We start from the raw sequence: 19676 nt of genomic DNA, 5'->3' as shown, positions 1-19676 counted from the left end.
CAAATGTAATGTGTATCTGGGAGTAAGAGTTTGGCTGATTGATGCTAAGCAGCTCTGAGCACTAGCACCCCATTCAACAGAATGGTGGTTGATATCTCAAATAAGTCAAACACACTGACACGGTTATCTTGTTTGATAAGTGTCCATTCATTAAACAATTTCCTGACGGTCAGGACAAGATTCAAATTCTTTAGGATTTCCCAGTTTGATAATTGGTAAATCTGCCAAAGTGACCGAGACTAATGCAGATTTTCACTAATTCTCACCAAAAGCAGCTTTTCTCTACTTCTTGCCAATTCAAAATACCAAGGAATCCATTCATTACAATTATATATTTATGAAAAAAGACTGACTTAAGTCAGTTCTAGACTAAATCCCTACAACAACCATCCTTGAGTTACGCCTTTACCCATATGTACATGTGAGGAACAAAGCTAAAAAAAAACAAAAAACAAATTCTGTGTTAAAAATAACAAGACAGAAATCAATGATCTGAAATGTAGATTATTATTCATAATCTTGCATTATATATACAGTCTGTACATTGGATTAGGGCCACAATCTGGTTGAGTGGTAGAAGTGTCTTTTGTGTTAACCAATGGAATGTGTTTTAAAATGTACCCCCCAACCCTAATTCTCATAAATCTAACTGCCCTTACCTGTGTTGAGGACTTTTTTTTTTTTTTTTAATTTCCAAGAATAATTTAAAAACAGAATATTACATTGTTTACAAGAGATTAAAACAAGTGTGCATGGCCTGTACATATCAGCTCTCACTAATACAGCCTTGCACAAAGCCACTTATCGCCCTCCCCGAAGCAGTTTCCACTCGCCCTATTCAGTGGAATAAGACACTTAATAAAGGGAAACCCATACATACATGCACACAGTTTTTAATGCAAGGCATTTAAACACATGTATGTGTGTGTGTGTGTGTGTGTGTGTGATATATTTTGATACCTAAAACTGTACACACACACACTCTTAAAATAAACATAAAGTGTGCATAAGAACACACACAATTAATTCTTCACAGTACAAAAGTCTGCCTGTGCATGTGTGCAAACTGTCTAATATATATATATATATATATATATATATATATATATATATATATATATATATATATATATATATATATATATAGGCCTATAATATTTTGATTCAATCACACACACATATGCATGGCCTTGCTCAATCACACTTGTAATACTCATTCTCAAGCTACACTACAATATATACACAATGTATCCTTAAGTGTGTTAACCTCTGTCCTCCCACACTTATCCACAGACTAATGAGAGAGTATCCCTCTCAGTGGCAGGTCGGGTCATGGGTAGCTAGGATACTGTGTGCTGTTTGGGGGAAGGAACTACTTTACAATTTCTTAGAGTGGTGTTAGGCAAGGAAGACTACAAAGATTATGAAGAAGACAATAAGTATGAGGAAAATCTTGATCATAAGCCAGCGGTTCGACGTGACAGACTGGAAATACTTTAGGATCTCTTGGTGGGCCCCCTCCACGTTTAACTGAGTGTCTTCTACATTTCCATCAATCCTGAGCAGAAGATAAGATTGAGCATTAAAGTGATACGAACACCAAAAAACTACTGTTTAAAATATGAAAGTATATTAAAAGTTACCTATAGGTCATGTAGTTCGTTTTTTGCAGAGAGGTTTGTTTTTGTAAACAATGGTTAGTTGAAGTTTCTAAACCTGACTGTTTTGCCAACCTGACTGTCCCATCTCAGCCTGTCAGTTAAGAGATTTTAATGCTAATGGACTCCTGCTGCACAATTATGGCAGACCCCTCATACAGGAACATGGGGCATCAGACAGGTGATGTAAAAGCATTGCGCAAACACTTTATGGCAAAGTTATAAGTTGCTTTCAAAGGCAATATTATGATAGATGTAAAAAAAAAAGAGTTTAATTTCTGGTGTCAGTATCTCTAAGTCGAAAAGGTTAGCATACAAGATCACAGTAAGAAAAAAAACAAGCATGGAAGTAAGCTTCTGGCAATGACAACTCACCTTTGTATAGTCTCTTCCTGCTCCTTTACCATGTGAGCCAGCTGCTGAAATATGGATCCCAGTTCCACTATTGTAGACTCTATGTTCTGCATTGTGTCTGCTCGGCTTTGGATGTATGAGTCCTAAGGGACGGAGACATACAGGTGAGGCTTAACTAACTATTTTAAGTATTTTGCATATCCTTTTAGCACAACCCCTCTGCTGGTACAGCAAGTTCAAGTACCAGTAACACCAAATTAGCTTAACTGCTATATTAGTAGACCAGGTTTAATCTCCCTTTGTTTTTTAAAATCTTGAGCTTGAATTTGACTTCCAAAGTGCCCCATAGCAGATAGGCCAAAAGGCAACGGCAGCTTGAATTCCTCTGTGCAGCACTGGAAGTCAGCTTAACACGATGACCTAAAGCACCTAAGCTTTTTTTAAGCTTCTGCAGTTTGAATTTATGTTTATTTTCCTTCAGACAGCTTTGGGGGTAATGCTTTAAGCATTCATTTAAACTGCGTAGGTGTTTTAGGTCATCGTTGTGAAGATGACTTCCAGTTTAGAGCTTAAAGGAATTAAAGCTGCCATCACTTTTTCACCTTTCTCCTATGGGGCACTTTGAAACTCAGATTCAAGCTCAAGATTAAAAGGGAGAGTAAGCCTGGCCTACTACTATAGCAGTTTGGGGGGTAATTAAGTATGAAAAATGGTTGGTGTTACTGTTCCTTCCAGTAGTTAAATTCTACTTTCTCAATATTATAGGGTTTCCTGTAAGAAAATAACTGAACAAGTCTTTCTTGCTGCCTTTACTAAATGAAGTCCATTTTGTAGTCAGTAATTTTAAAATAGCATGAGCTACTGGAAATTATTAAATCATCCTTCAGGCCTACCATAGCTACTGGTAAATGTTGTATTATTCAGTATGAATCTCTCCATTTCTTCTAAAATTCTGCAAACTTTGAATGTAGCCAAATGAAATGTGTTAATACTCAACCCTCCGCACTGGGCAGAAAGAATGATTTTGCTAGTTTGCTGGTATACCCCTCCGTATTCCAGATGAACATTATCTCCAGTTGTCTGTATTGAGTTCATTATTAATAAAATATATTAGAAATTTACTGTCAACTGGGGCATATCTTAGCCTTCATGTTATGTGATCAACAGTTTTTTAATGGATTTAGACAAGTTTAATTTAAAAGACTGAGAAGTTAGTTAAAAATGAGAGAAAAGTACGTTCTCTCTAAAAATGTTAAAACTCAAATAAAAACTACTGAAAAGAAAAAATGAGAGAAAATTAAGAGAAAACAATCAGCATGACCTATAGGTAACTTCAAATTAAGTTTTTGGTGTCAGCTTTTCTTTAAGGTATTATATTTAAATAATACCTTTCTGGTCTGTCTGATCTTTTCTTTTATTATGGAGTATGACGGAGATTTGTGTAATAAATAATATACTTTATAGCAGTTTAAAATAAACATTCGAGATATGCAAACCTCACAGGGACCTGGACAAGGTTTTAATAGATACATTTTTGTTTTATTGTTTGATGACATTTGATCCCATTTCAACATGGATCTGCCATTTCTGGAGGACTGTTCCACAATTCTTCTATTTCAACCATCATTTGTTATCCTAATGTACAAATCATCTTACAATCAACTAAAAAGAATACAATCTTGGGACAGTTAAATTAAGAAGTATTAAAAAAGAAAATGACTAGCGATGAGCGAATTTTTTCGCAGTATTTTGCCTCAAAAATGACGCCCATAGATGTCAATGTGTGGGAAAAAAAATGTAATGTGAGACGAATTCATTTTGGTGAATTTTCACAGTTTCGCAAATTTTTGGCAAAGCGAAACGCGTCAGATTCGCTCATCATAAAAATGGCACATCATAGATCACTCAGCTGCAGCAACATATGAACACAGACATGGCTGTCTCCTGGTTACACAGCTGGAAGAATTCTAAAAAAAAAAGTATGCAGATTCAAAGAAAGGGATTCTTGCCTATTACGGAATACTGTTGTAATATATTATCTGCACATTGTTAGATGGATAAGTTGCCCCTCACCTGTTCATCAATAAGCTGCAGCTGTTGACTGACTCGGGAATCCATTTCTATAGTCACTTCCCCCTGTCTGCGAGAGTCATCCTGAAGAAGAACCGAAGGACCTAAAGTGACAAGTCACTGAGTGAGAAACACTCATTTTGCATCAGTGGCAAATGTGGAGAAACCTCTACATGAAAACTACAAAAGATATAGAACGGTGAGAAAAAAAAACAAAGTCTGAAAAACCAAGCAGGGAAAAAAAAATTCTACTAAAGATCTTGTTCACCCTGCAGACTAGTGATTTAGTCAAACTATGCCAGCCTAGATGTGTAAAAGAATCAACTAGTTTATCTCTCTGAAAAACTTTATCTGAATAATGTTATGTGTGTGAACAATGTGATGTCAGCCACATTTCTTTGGCAAGGAATCACCAATCCCTATGCAATAAAAAGAAATCTTAAAGGAAAACTATACCCCCAAAATGAAAACTTAAGCAACAGATAGTTTACATCATATTAATTGGCAGATTAATGAATCTTACCAAACGGGTCAATATATTTAAGTAGAACTTGCCCTCTTACATCTCTTGCCTTGAGCCACCATTTCGTTATGGTCTGTGTGCTGCTTCAGAGATCACCTGACCAGAAATACTACAGCTCTAACTGTAACAGGAAGAAGTGTTGAAGCAAAAGACACAACTCTGTCTGTTAATTGGCTCATGTGACCTAACAAGTATGGTTTGTTTGTATGTTTGTGTGCACAGAGAATCGTACGATCCCAAGGGGAGGCCCTTATTTTTTTGTAAAATGGCAATTTTCTATTTATGATTACCCAATGGCACATACTACTAGAAAAGTATATTATGAAAATTATTTATTTACATGAAGCAGGGTTTTACATATGAGCTGTTTTATGCAATATCTCTTTATAGAGACCTACATTGTTCGGGGGGTATAGTTTTCCTTTAAGGGCCGATTGGATCACTGAGTGATAGGGACAACAAACAAATGCATCTAGCCATTAAGGCACATGCTCATACAAAATTTACACACACATTACCTAGGCTATTATGGTGAAGTGGGAGTGCAACCTGGCCTTGAGAGAAGTGTTCCCTTCGACTTCTCTGTTGCTTTAGGTTCTGTGGAAAAGATGCATGCGTTAACCATGGTATTTGGAGATTTTATTTCACCCTCAAAAACTTTTAATAATTTCCCAAAGTTCTTTACCTCTGTCCTAACTTCCAAAACCGACTTGAAATCATTGGACATGGATGCAAGCTTTGACTGAATGGCAGAAAAATAATTTCATTAATTATTACAAGGAGTGGGGGTAGTCATAAACATATGCAAAATTAGTGACCAGAAATGGTTCATATGGCGTCACAGTAGCAGAAGCTAAGGCAGCAAGTCTCAAAGAGCTCCGAACTCTCACCTGTAGGGAGACCACAACCGTATTTGAATGAGTCTGAAGATGTCTTCCACTTTGACTTCCCCGAGCACGGACAAAAGACTGAAGCTGAGCAATCTGCTGGTTCAGACTTCCTATATCCTGTATGTGTTGAAAGAAAAGTATGTTAATATGCAGAGTTCCATTCACCGGCAGATGACTAGAAAGGAATAGACACTGTACACCCGGATACCTACTTGTTTAATTATGTAGGTCAATTCTTCAATCTCTGCAGCTTTGTCATCAAATAGAGATTTTCTCTTTGCCACTGAGAAATAATTAATTGTCAAAGTTAATCATCTTAATGAAAATGTAGTTAATTCTGGTTAAATGCTGTAATAATTCTGTGTAAATTCAAATAGGAGGACAGAAGGACAATATGCAGGATGACTGCTAATGTGCAATTTATTGCTTATCCACACGACATGTTTCGGGCGTCACAGGCCCTTTTTTTCACACTTTAGTATTTAGCCATGGAGTGCTTCCACAACCTTTCCCTTTTTGCATCCTTTAGATAAGATTAGTATGCATTTAAACATACACCACTGAAAATAAATCCTCCTGGAGTAGGCATGACTCAAACAGGAACAAAGTCTTTTGCAATTTATTTTATAACCAGAAACCTAATACTTGAGGGTATGATTTTGACAGATCATCATGTGATCATGGAAGACAAGTAATCCATTCAAACTGAAACTGAAATCTGCTGATGCATCATGTTTGCAGCTGAATGTGGTATAAGCAGACGAGGAACTTCACTTACTGCAGATATAACTATGCATATGGTCAAGTAGTATATGTACTGTATATCTTTAGATGCCTTGACTCCGATACATATTTCTTGTAACAACAAACACAAACCAATATTTTGCCATAAACCCCTGTTGCTATCTTTCCTCAAACAAACAGTGTTGATTGTAGGAGTGTTAAATACTTACATATTGTCAGCTTCTCCAGTTTGCTAAATGTGTTACTGAGATCCTTTCCAATGCGTCTGCAAGGGAACGAGATTCATTAAAATGGAATCTTTAAAATAGTGAATATGAAGATAGAAGCATGAGACACAAGGGCTGTTCCACAGGGGTAAGAGGCAGATCAACATCAGGTGTACTTCTTTAGTCTTGTTAATTGGAGATATGCATCTGACAATATAGAGTAGAGTCTTATGCACTTTGCACTGTGTACAACAGGGGTGCCCAAAAGGTAGATCAGGATCTACCAGTAGATCTCACGACACTGTCAACAAACAGCTGGTCTATATCATCATCCTGTTTCATGCTTTTCATTCAAATATTTATTATGTTAAGGTTACACAAGACATAGTTGTTTATTAAATATAGCATGTTTATGCTTAGAATGTTAACAATGCTTTTATGGATGTAGATCATAATGGGACATCACTAAAAGTAGACCTCGCATTAGTAAAGTATATGCAATCCTGGTGTACAAGTTTAAAGGTGAAGTTTGGAGGGATGCGAGTATATCATCATCATCATCATTTATTTATATAGCACTGTCAAGATACGCAGTGCTTTACTGCAGTTATAGCAAACAGGGAATAAATGGTGGATAACAGACAAGGATTACAGAGTACAATAGGGTTTACAAACTAAAAGGATAGGGTACAATTGAGACATTAGGATTATATAAACACTTTGTCATTTTTGATACAGCAATGATTAGTTAAGGTACATCGAATAGGCCTCTTTAAACAGATGGGTCCTTAAGGAGCGCTTGAAAGTTTGGAAGGAAGGAGAAAGTCTGACAGCTTGTGGCAGAGAGTTCCAGAGAAAAGCAGAAGCCCGAGAGAAGTCTTGTAGACGAGAATGGGCAGAAGTGACCAGAGGAGAAGTGAGGCGAAGATCAGAAGCAGAGCGTAGGTTTCGTGAAGGAGTGTATTTGGAGATTAGAGATGAAATATAGGGAGGGGTTTCATTATTAAGGGCCTTGAATGTGAGTGTAAGTAATTTGAATTTGATTCTAGAAGAGATTGGGAGCCAGTGAAGGGACATGCATATGGGAGCAGCTGATGTTGAGTGGCGAGCTAGATGAATGAGTCTAGCGGCCGCGTTTAGAACAGATTGGAGTTGTGAAAGGTGACTATATGTAAGAAAGACAAAACTCACCAGGAGCAAAATCATCTCATGAGTTTAAGGGGGTTATTTATTAAATTCCAAATACCACAAAATATAAATAAATAAAAAAAAGTTCAACATTTATTATACCCGGAGGATGGAAAAAGGTCAGATTTCGAAAATCCAGCATCTGAGACCTAGCGAAGTTTTATGTCGAAGTCAGTGGGAGAGGTACCTATCCTATTTGAAAGTTTCTGTGGTCTGCACTGGAATTAGCCTAAAAATCCGACTATTTTGGACTTTTCGGGCAAAAATCTGAAAAATTCCAGCGATTCGGGGGGGGGGGAATCTCACAATTCTGATTTTCGCTTGATTTCTTTTAGTGTACGCCTCCAATCCGATTAAATGGTGATTTTTTTTTTTAATAATAAATAAGGTGCAATCGTGGATTCTAGTTTAGTTCGATTTTTTTCATTAAAATAATCAGAAAATTTCGGACTTTGATAAATAAGGCCCAGTGGGAAGTCTGGATGAAACAAACTTCTACTTACTTGGCCATTAGGGTGAATTCACTTCTTTGCTTAACAGCATTAAGAGATGGAGATGACAACTGTACGCCATTCTAAAAGAAAAGCAAACATTTATTATTTGTGAAAATAGTTTACCCAATCCCCAAGGACATCTGCATCCTTCCATAATGGAATGCTAACCTGACGTCCCTGCAGAGATTTGCAAGTGGAAATGAATTCAGCAGTGCGGTCGCGACAGGACATGATGTCGGCTGGGGGAACTGGCAGAGGAACAACAGGGGACTCTGAAGCAGGAACCAGGACCTGAGTCTGGGAAGGTCCTATGTATATTCCGTTGTCTGTGTTACGGGACCCGAGACGTTTACGAGCGTTCATGGGGCCAGGACCAGCTGTCAAAAATAAAATCCAAAGAACAGATAGTAAGGAAAAAAGCATTTCATTACACCTGTCTACATATACACAACAATTACTATAATTTCTTAAAAATAACAACAAACCATTTGTTTAGTAAAATTACTCTGCTAAATGTCTGGAAAGAGGAACTGAAATTTGTTGAGAGGTGGGGTTATTTAATAGCAGTGCGAACTGGAATCTTAAATGCTTTAAGGAACAGTAACATCAAAAAATAAGTGTTTTAAAGTAATAAAAATATAATGCAGTGTTGCCCTGCACTGGTAAAACTGCTGCGTTTGCTTCAGAAACACTACTATTGTTTATATAAATAAGCTGCTCTGTAGCAATGTGGGCAGCCATTTCAAGGAGAAAAGGCTCAGGTTACACAACAGATAGCAGATAAGCTCTGTAGAACATAATGGTGTTATCTGTTATCCACTATTTAACCTGTGCCATATAGCCTTTTTTCAATTTCCGCCATTGCTATACAGCGGTTTGTTTATATGAACTATAATAGTGTTTCTAAAGCAAACAGATCAGTTTTACCAGTGCAAGGCAACAGTACATGATATTTTCATTACTTTTAAATACTTTTTTTTGTTTTAAAGGAATAGTAAAAAAAAAACAGTAATGGAACCTTGATACTGAAAAGCACCTACCCCAAATGGACATATAAAAATCACAATTTAACTAAGAAAATAAAAGCACAGAGGAAGAAACACCACTCTTTGCTTAAACTACAAAATAAAAAACACATTCCAAAATAATTGTATTATCCTAAATGCAGACAAATCCTTACATTGATTGAAAATAAGCTGACCATCCTCTACTTGCTCCTTAAACTCCTTGCTTTATCCGTACTCCGTATCAAGCTATTGCCCTAGGAGAGAAAAGTGTACCCAACATGGTGAACACAAGCACAGGTGTGACAGGTGTACCCCAGTTCTAGTTGGGTTCACTGAGCACAAAAGACCACAAAGTGCCCTGTTTCCTATTAGATATTTAACATTTCTATCCATAGAAGGTGGGGGATCATGAGGTACATATGCAGAATGCCATATCAAAAAAACACACAGCCCAACATTTTAGGCCACGGAAAAGGAGCGCTAAGAAGGCATTTTATTAAAAAGAGAAAGAAAAAATGGTTACAATTAATTACAATTATAATGTTTCTTCTTCTTATCACAAAGAGAATGAAAACACAGAAAACTAGCTCTACCGTATCCACTACATAGTTGATGTATAATAGTGGACATTCTCAGGTATAAGGTTAGATTAAATCATGACTCTAAATAATATTTAAACACTCATTGAAAAGTAACATTCTATTAAACAGTAGTAACTGGAGTGCCAAAAAAAATAAAAACAGACAGAGCACAAATATATAGTATCTAGAGAAATATAGCCAGGAATCAGTAAGTAGAGGCAAACCTGTTTAACAAGGTAATAAACACCATTAAGGGCATACCTATTTTCCCTGCCTACCAACATACATACTATAAAATACAAGCATAGTTGACCCACCCCATACAGTCCAATAAAAAGAAATCAAGGGGCTTAAAAATGGGACACGTACTGGACTGCATTAAAACACATCTGATCATTGTTTACTTTAATATTCGATTATTATTTGTATGTGTAAAGTTAAATGCCCATGTATGACTTCTGTAGAATAGGGCACCAAGTCAAAGCTAGCAGACTGGAAATGTATCATGTACACAACATAAAGTAAAGGCCTCCATCAGAGAGAAGACTTCTCAAGGGGGCCAGTAAATATTAGCCCAAACAGGGCCAACAGCAATTTTTTAAAAACTTTTTTAAGCCTGGGCCCTATTTACCCAAGCAAGTAAGGAAATATTATCATGTACACAACATAAAATACCTTGGGCCTCCATCAGAGAGAAGACTTCTCAAGTTGGCTCAGTAAATATTAGCCCAAAATGAAAACTGAATTTTTGCATAGTTATGTGTCCTACTAGGATTACCAAGTACGAGACCGCATTCTATCATCTTGTAAGCCTTCTAGCTACTCAGAATATTGGTATTGACAATTCCAGGAGTCAGGCAGGGAGGCGGGTAGTTACCACCATGGCCAGCCAGGGAGTTGGGTAGTTACCGCCACAGCCACACCGGGGAGACGGGTAGTAGGAGGGTAGTTACCACCACGGCCAGCCAGGGAGGCGGTAGTTACCACCACGGCCAGCCAGGGAGGCGGTAGTTACCTCCACGGCCAGCCAGGGAGGCGAGTAGTTACCGCCATGGCCAGCCAGGGAGGTGGGTAGTAGGCGGGTAGTTACCACCACGGCCAGCCAGGGAGGCGGTAGTTACCTCCACAGCCAGCCAAGGAGGCGGGTAGTTACGGTCATCCAGGGAGGTGGGTAGTTACCACCACAGCCAGCCAGGGAGGCAGGTAGTAGGAGGGTAGTTACCGCCACGGCAAGCCAAGGTGGCGGGTTGTTACCACCATGGCCAGCCAGGTAGTTACGGTCAGCCAGGGAGGTGGGTAGTAGGAGGGTAGTTACCGCCATGGCCAGCCAGGGAGGCAGGTAGCTACGGTCAGCCAGGGAGGCGGGCAGTTACCTCCACGGCCAGCCAGGGAGGCGGGCAGTTACCTCCACGGCCAGCCAGGGAGGCGGGCAGTTACCTCCACGGCCAGCCAGTGGCAGCCAGGGAGGCAGGTAGTGGCAGCCAGGGAGGCAGGTAGTGGCAGCCAGGGAGGCAGGTAGTGGCAGCCAGGGAGGCAGGTAGTGGCAGCCAGGGAGGCAGGTAGTGGCAGCCAGGGAGGCAGGTAGTGGCAGCCAGGGAGGCAGGTAGTGGCAGCCAGGGAGGCAGGTAGTGGCAGCCAGGGAGGCAGGTAGTGGCAGACAGGGAGGCAGGTAGTGGCAGACAGGGAGGCAGGTAGTGGCAGACAGGGAGGCAGGTAGTGGCAGCCAGGGAGGCAGGTAGTGGCAGCCAGGGAGGCAGGTAGTGGCAGCCAGGGAGGCAGGTAGTGGCAGCCAGGGAGGCAGGTAGTGGCAGCCAGGGAGGCAGGTAGTGGCACCAAGGGAGGCAGGTAGTGGCAACCAGGGAGGCAGGTAGTGGCAGCCAGGGAGGCAGGTAGTGGCAGCCAGGGAGGCAGGTAGTGGCAGCCAGGGAGGCAGGTAGTGGAAGCCAGGTAGTTACCTCCACAGCCAGCCAGTGGCAACCAGGGAGGCAGATAGTTACAGACAGAGAGTCAGGTAGTTACAAACAGGGTCAGCCAGATAAGTAGGTTTGTGTAAAACGCAAATACTAAGTATGTAAGATTATTTTAAAATCCCTTCTCGTCTGGGTTGTGATTATCGTCGTTAGCTTCATTAGACCCCCAAAGCCATGACGTCACGGAAGGCAAGTCTCAAAGAAGCAGAGCCTCCCACATGCGGCCAACAAACGATGCGCCCAAGACCCCTTAATAATAAGCCGACACTAGATCCCGCGCCCCACATTATAGAAACAAACACACCTTCCCCTTACAGTAAGTCTCACCGGTGGCCGCTTCGTTCTCTCTCTTTCTGTTTCAGCCGGGGAAATTGCTGACGTCAGCGCCACGTACCCACACGTCACCGGCTCTTCTGCGTCGCGAGTCGCACTCTGTTTGAGTCAGTGTGGAGGTGGGCTTCTAACCCGGAAGTGTGCGGAGTTCCATAGAGTAGCGTAAAGATTGTCTAGTAATATGTATACACTAGGATGGAATGATGCGTCCCCTATTGCTAATTCTAAGTGCCCTCACGAATACCAGATTTGCTGTCTTTGTTACATTTTCATAGTATTGGTTGTTCCAATGAGAAGTCCACCAAACAATCAACAATCAAAAGTGAATGTGATAATTAAAAGCCTGCATTTGTTTGTGTGTGTTTCTTTTATTTTTGTATTACTCTCAATAATATATTGATGGGCACTGACAGACTGAGTATGGACATAGTTTCCCTGCAAATCATTATACACACCTCTCAACATTTTGGAAATAAAAACAGGGATAAAAAGTTGGCAGGTAGCGCAGCAAATGTTATTTGACCACGCCCATTTTTGTGGTCACACCCCCTAATTACCATGTTTATTTTACAAAACTTGGCAGGTTATGAACGTTTGAACATATTTCTGTGTTTTTTTTTCAGTTATTAGAGTTTTGCTAAGGAAGTTGAATTGCCCTTTAAGCTGTGAGTCTAACATTTCCCAAGGGACCTGTTGTTTTATATTTTTACAATTATTTATTTGCTTATCTTAAAATTGTTACAAGGTATCTTATCTGCAGCTGTGGCTGTTCTGGGCTCTCTGCCAAAAGCCAATTAAGTTAGAAGCTTTGTTTCTTTTTCTGGCTGTTCAGTGCAGAGAAAAACGGGACTTTCCAGTACAAAGGTGGGACTGCGGGTTGTCCCGCTAAAAATGGGACAGTTGGGAGGTATGGTTTCATATTGTATAATACAAATATCGGTGTTTGCCAGGGAGGCAGGGAGGTATTTTACCGGCCTAGCCATTAAACGCCGGGGCCGGTATTTCAAATTTGCCGGTAATTTGTAATACCCTTAAGAAAAGACCTTGGCCTTCGGTGGAAACTTACGTTTTCTTCATCCTCTTGGCATCTTGCGATGTGGCCCGCCCCTTTTTGCGGCAGGATCTCTCAGCTCCGCCCCTTTTGCTGCACACTCTCTTGGCTCTGCCCCTTTTTGCGTCACGACCCGCCCCTTTAGTTCCCGCCCCCACCACTGGCCGGTAAGTTTTTTTTTTAAAAGGTGGCAACCCTAACTGTACATCTGTGCAAATGTCAAGCATTTAAGAGATTTGGTGCATACATAGGTACATGGGCATCCACATATAGGGGCAAGGGGGGCACTGCCACCCTCCTGGACTTGTACTTCATGCCTATCTTTCCCAGGACCCTGAGGGAGAAAGCAATTACCCTGCCACACGATCATCAGTGTCGGACTGGGACACCAGGGGCCCACCCAAAAACCTTAGATCAGGGGCCCACTCTCAGTACTATTATTCTTCCTCTCCTTGCTCAACCGCTAGTCTCTTTTCTTTACATAATATAATACTATCATCTATTATTCCATCTATTTAGTCTTTTTTTTCTCATAGAAATAAAGAATGACCATGAAATATGCCAAATGTTTAGCAGCATGAGGGCCCACTGACACCTGGGACCACTGGGAGTTCTCCTGGTATCCCAGTGGGCCAGTCGACACTGACTCTAGGTAATTACACCTGGTGAAAACATTTTTATTATCATACCTCCTTTGTCTTTGTGTTGTCTGTGAAAATGTTACGTGCTGCTCAGACACCATATGACTTCAAGTATTTATATAATGTAAATGATACACTTTGTCCCAACTCACTGCAATGTTGCTTCATTCAGTAACTGCTTAGAAATCCCACTATACTGCACAATAAAAAACGCCTAGATAGTATCTCAAAAATTTGTATATTTCTTTTTTTTTTAAAAGGTATTGTGTTGAGTTAAAAACATGAAGTATAATGTGCAACACTTTTGAATAGTTAGGGGCCCCTGAAATGGTGCATTTTGGTGAAGAGAAATACCATAAAACTGTCATCTTGGGCATTCCTCTGGGCTTACCAAAACTTTGCTGTAATATGTAAGTGTATAGAATCCCTTTTGGTGTACTTATCTAGATGTGCCAGAAAGAATCCAAGTACAGGTATCTCATTCCAGTGCTCTGACATACACACAAGAGGTTTAACTTGTTCGAAAGTGTAGCCACATTAACAATAGATATCACTAACAAACAGAGATCAGAGCTAATGTACTATATCATGTTCTGAAATAAATACCACAAGCAGTGCTGTTGGTTCCCTTTACTACTCGTAAAGATTTCATGATATTGAATATTTTAAGGTACAGATATAGGATCCCTTATCCGGAAACCCTATAACCAGAAAGCTCTGAATTACGGAATAGCTGTTTCCTATAGACTCCATTTTATCCATATAATCCAAATTTAAAAATGATCTCCTTTTTCTCTGTAATAATAAAACAGTAGCTTGTACTTAATCCCAACTAAGATATCATTAATCCTTATTGGAAGCAAAACCAGCCTATTGGGTTTATATTAAATTAATTTCTAGTAGACTTAAGGCATGAAGACCCAAATTGTGGATAACAGGCCCCATACCTGTACTAACATTTAATTTTAGATAATTTGTTTCTCTCGTAGGGCTGTATTTAAGTCCAATGCCACCCTAGGCACCTGACCTAAACAAGCCCCCTACACTGTGTGCATGACATCACTTCCGCCAACCAATTGCCTGCATGATCCCTTTATCTATAATACCCTCATTCATACTGGATATCTAAACTGCTGGTCTTGCTGTCATTTAACCACCCACAGTCTTAGTATTACCCTGTTGCTTTATCAGCTTTTTACAGAGGGAATTGTGTAATGCACTTTTAGCTTGTATAACCTTCCTCCATACAGTACAGCTCGCTATATTCAACCCTGTGTTCATTCCAGGAGTCTGATTCTCAACATCTGTTTCATAAAACCTCTATAGATTATACCTTCTTACACTAATAAATGGGTGTGATAAAGGCTGGGCAGTGTCAAGTCTATATAAATATCCCACCTAATCCAGTTGCAACCCAGTATAACTCGCCTTTATCATCTACTGAAGAGGCTAAATTAGTAGATTCCTTCCTAATTCCAGGGAATTTTAGACAACTAAGTTAAAAGAGCATGATATGATGATTCTAAAACAGAATTTGGTTGCAGATCTGAATGTAACTGTGTTTCTCTCTAAATATTCAATTTCCATGGCTTTCTTAAACCAACACAGACCATCAGGGCCCTTCTAAACTGTGGGGCGGGCCCTTTTACAAAGGCCCAAAGGGAAGAGTTGTCCAAAGGCCAGTTAGGGTGACATTTGGGAAGGATGTTTATTGGCTCTCAGTATTACATAGGTTCCTATAAGTCCTATGGAGGATAGTAGGACTGACACAGCAGTTATATGTTGTTTCAGTTTCATTGTTAGGAACCAAGGAGAAACATAACCAATGTGACCATTTCCTGCTGTATAAGAGCCTTATTCTAACTTCTCTCCACCCCCCTCTATATGTTATCCCTGTCAAATCCCTAGCCCAATACCCACAATAAAGATACACACAATGACTTTGTGGTTAATCTGTGTAATCCACAGCTTTATTAATAATTAGATAAACTGCACTTTTTGATCTCAAGGAAGGCAAAAAACCTCTGAAAAGTGAATTTCCTTCACTAGAGGGAAACATTCCTTCCTGACCCCTTAAAGGCGATCGGATTTGCTCCAACGATCAATGGGCCACATTGAATCAAGGGAAGCGGAGGGGGGGGGAATATGGTAAGTTAAGGGACTGTGGTGAAAGGATGAGAAAGAAAAGGGAATATGGCAGCATAAACATGGGCACATTTAAGCCGCACAATGAATGCTGCATTCCTATCCATTCCATTGCACCTGGGGCAGCCTGCAGACCCCGGCATTTGCAGTCTGAAGGATGGAATGAAAATGAATGCACGGTCTACCAAGTGGCTTAAAGGAGTTCCTGTGTACAACACCATATTTTGCATAAAGGGGAGGAACCACTGGAGGAACTACGGTGGCTGAAAGCACCGCTGGTGAAAGTGCAGTGGATGAAAGGGGGGGCATCACTGGTGGAATTGAGATGCCCCATACTTACTGGTGTTTCCTGAGGATGTGGTGCCTAGACCGAGGTGCATCTGTATTTGGTACCGAGGAAACTGCTGGTGGTGCTGGTATCATGTGCCGTTTGTGAGTTGTTCCGAGGACCACCTGTAAAACCAAACAAGATAACTCAGACTATGTATTATTTTACCTAAGCAAGTGACATCCCTGTAAAATGCTTATACGGGTATGGGACCTGTTATCCAGAATGCTTGGGACCTGGGGTTTTCTGGATAACGGATCTTTCTGTAATTTCGATCTTCATACCTCGTCTACTAGAAAATCATGTAAACATTAAATAAACCCAATAGGATGGTTTTGCTTCCAATAACTATATCTTAGTTTGAATCAAGTACATGAAACTGTTTTACTATTACAGAGAAAAAGGAAATCATTTTTAAAAAATTGGATTAGTTGAATAAAATGAAGTCTATGGGAGATGGACTTTCCGTAATTCGGAGCTTCTTGGTTAATGGGTTTCCGGATAATGGATCCCACACCTGTAATATTTTGGAGCACATTAAGCACAAATCAGGTGATTAAGCAAAATTAAATGATTGACCAAGTGTGGGAAAGAAAAGGATGGATTATATACTGCACCTGAATATCTCTCATTGTTCTTAATCAGTATGGCCTTGTTAATCTACTCTAGGTCTTTGTAGAGGTGTTTCAGATGGGCCTTGATGTATCTGTAGTCCTGCCAGAATGCGTTCTTAAAGTGTAATTTCCACCATTTTGTAATCTTCACACAGTCCTTGGCCATCCACAGATCGTAGAGTGCAAACCTGATGTCATTGGTGATCTTGTCCCTGATGCACTCGAGATAAGGGCCCGAGAGTGAATCCTCAAAATCCCTGATATCAAAGATGTCCAGATCAGACGAGATCCACAGCGATTGCTAGAAAAATGTAAGAAGCAAGATGACTATGAAGATTTTCATTCATCCAGGTCATGGTATATCTAGTATAGGTCAATCTAAAAACAACTGGACTTGCTGAGTAATCAATGAAGACGTTTCACTACTCATCCAAGCAGCTTCTCTGTGAATTTCATCAGATGTCACCTCTTTGAAGAGTTACAATGTGCCATTGTAAATGGATTAGTGGAAGAGTTTATATGCCGAAAACTTCCCACCAGTCAGTTGAACTGAAGAAGCTGCTCGGATGAGTAGTGAAACGTCTTCATTGATTACTCAGCAAGTCCAGTTGTTTTTAGATTGACCTATACTAGATGTAAGAAGCAAGAAAACATTGAGGCCAGGGCACACACTATGCTAACCCCTGTCACATTTCTCTTTCATTGTATTTACACAGAAGATATGCCATATTTAGCATTGGGTTAGCCCCTCCTTTTTTTTAATATTTTTTTTTATATTCATGAAATAAAAGACAAAATACACACATACATAGTATCAAGACTGCAAGTTATGGACAAATCTCAGCTCGCTGGATCTAAATACATAGATAATGTTCATTATTGCCTTGAACCACTAAGGGTTAGCCCCTCCTTTAACCCCTTGGATACCTTCCTCAGCAGTCAGAAAATAAAATGAGGAAATTAGCTGTGAGCACCTTAACCTTTTCAAAGCGCCACTGGTAGTAAAGCCTGCTACTTGCACTCATGCCCATCTTTGATGTTCCTGTAATATAAAATAGAGATTTGGCAAGGTTAGAGTTAATGTAAAGATGTAAGACCCCCAAATAAACACAATAAAGAGGTAAAAAGAGCAGCATATTTACACCTTATTTAATAAGAAAACTTTTCATTCAGAAACTATGGTTTTAATATGTTTCCAATTAGAAACAAATGCTTACTTATGTATATAGAATGCCCCTCCTCACCAGCTCCCCATGTCCCCATTTTAAGACAATACCATCCCATTTTATTTGGTCCACAAATCAGGCCTTTATTTCTGTCAGGGCCCTGCTTTCCTCTGGATCCGCAGTTACACCAAAAGGGAGACCTTGATGGACTGACTTAAGAACTGTGCTGGCTTTTTTTTAGATGTTTTTTAGCCAATCCAAAGTCCAATCTAGCCTTTCTATTCTTGATGCTCATGAGTTGCTTGCACCTTGCAGTGCACCCTCTGTATTTACTTTCATGCAGTCTTCTCTTCATGGTAGACTTGGATATTGATACACCTACCTCCTGGAGAGTGTTGTTCACTTGTTTGGCTGTTGTGAAGGGTTTCTCTTCACCATGTAAATGATTCTGCGATCATCCACCACTGTTGTCTTCTGTGGATGTCCAGGTCTTTTTGTGTTCCTGAGTTCACCAGTGCTTTCTTTATTTCTCAGGATGTACCAAACTGTAGATTTTGCCACTCCTAATATCATACCTCCCAAGATTTTGGAAGTAAAAAGAGGGACAAAAAAAAAATTTCCGCACGTAGCGCAGCAATTTTTTTGACCACACCCCTTTCTGTGGCCACCCCCCTAATTACCATGTTTGTTTTACAAAATTTGGCAGGTTATGAAAGTTTGAAAATATTTCTCCTTATCTAAACTGTGTGTTTGTGTCTCAAAATTGTTACAAAGTATCTTATTTGCACCTGTTAGTTGTTCTGGGCTCTCTGCTAAAAGCCAATTAAGTGAGAAGCTTTGTTTCTTTTTCTGGCTGTTCAGTGCAGAGAAAAGAGGGACTTTCCAGTACAAATGAGGGACTGCGGGTTGAGCTGTCAAAAGAGGGACTGTCCCTCCGAAAAAGGGACAGTTGGGAGGTATGCTAATATTGTAGCAATTTCTTGGATGGGTTTTTTCTGTTTTTGCAGTTTAAGGATGGCTTGTTTCACCTGCATGGAAAGCTCCTTTGACTGCATGTTGTCTTCCACATACAAGCACCCCCCTCAAATCAACTCCAGGGCTTTTATCTGCTTCATTGATAATAACATAACTAAGGAATTGCCCACACCTGCCCATGAAATAGCCTTTGAGTCAGTTTTCCATTTACTTTTGAGCCCCTGAAATGAAGTGATTGTGTGAAAAAAAGTATTTAGTTCCTCACATTTTCATGCAATCTTTTTATTCAACCCACTGAATTAAAGCTGAAAGTCTGCAGTTCAACTGCATGTGAGTTGTTTTATTTAAAATGTATTGTGGTAATGTAGAAAAACAAAAATTAGAAAAAAAGTTGTCTCTGTCCAAATATTTATGGACCTAACTGTAAATATAAGTGAGAACATGGACAGGCATAGATCCTATAAAGAGGTTGGAGCCTAACGGGGATATAGTTTATTCAGGAATCAAACTGCTAAAGCCAATTATTTTTTTTACCAGCTAGGCCAGTGAAATACCAGCCAGGTGGTAACCCTAATTAATGATCTTTATGCTGTATTTTCTCCACTGGCGGAATGGCCCAATCTAGTTGTGACATATCATTGACAATGCTGTTAATATACCTGACCCCACTGGAAAATATGGATGTTGACAGAAAATATTCAATTAGCAGCAATGTCAGGTGGGTTTCTATAATAGTTA

The 19676-nt window shown here is 39.9% G+C and overlaps 1 protein-coding gene across 6 annotated transcripts; it reads right to left on the bottom strand.

Moving 5' to 3' along the window:
- Positions 1–486: 486 nt before the first annotated feature.
- On the bottom strand, positions 487–12169 carry stx5.L (syntaxin 5 L homeolog). 6 transcript variants are annotated; one of them, XM_041589439.1, is made up of 12 exons: positions 12013–12153; positions 9308–9388; positions 8296–8504; positions 8137–8207; positions 6449–6504; positions 5708–5778; positions 5496–5612; positions 5291–5347; positions 5124–5202; positions 4086–4186; positions 2034–2155; positions 487–1558 (listed from the first exon to the last, which is right to left on the bottom strand). In XM_041589439.1, exons 3-12 carry the CDS (start codon positions 8488–8490, stop codon positions 1399–1401), a joined length of 1029 nt encoding a protein of 342 aa, XP_041445373.1. In that variant the 5' UTR covers positions 8491–8504; positions 9308–9388; positions 12013–12153; the 3' UTR covers positions 487–1398.
- Between the last annotated feature and the right edge of the window lie 7507 nt (positions 12170–19676).

This window comes from Xenopus laevis, chromosome 4L (assembly GCF_017654675.1).
Source record: "Xenopus laevis strain J_2021 chromosome 4L, Xenopus_laevis_v10.1, whole genome shotgun sequence".
NCBI classification, from domain to species: domain Eukaryota; kingdom Metazoa; phylum Chordata; class Amphibia; order Anura; family Pipidae; genus Xenopus; species Xenopus laevis.
This window is presented reverse-complemented; position numbering and strand designations above follow the sequence as displayed.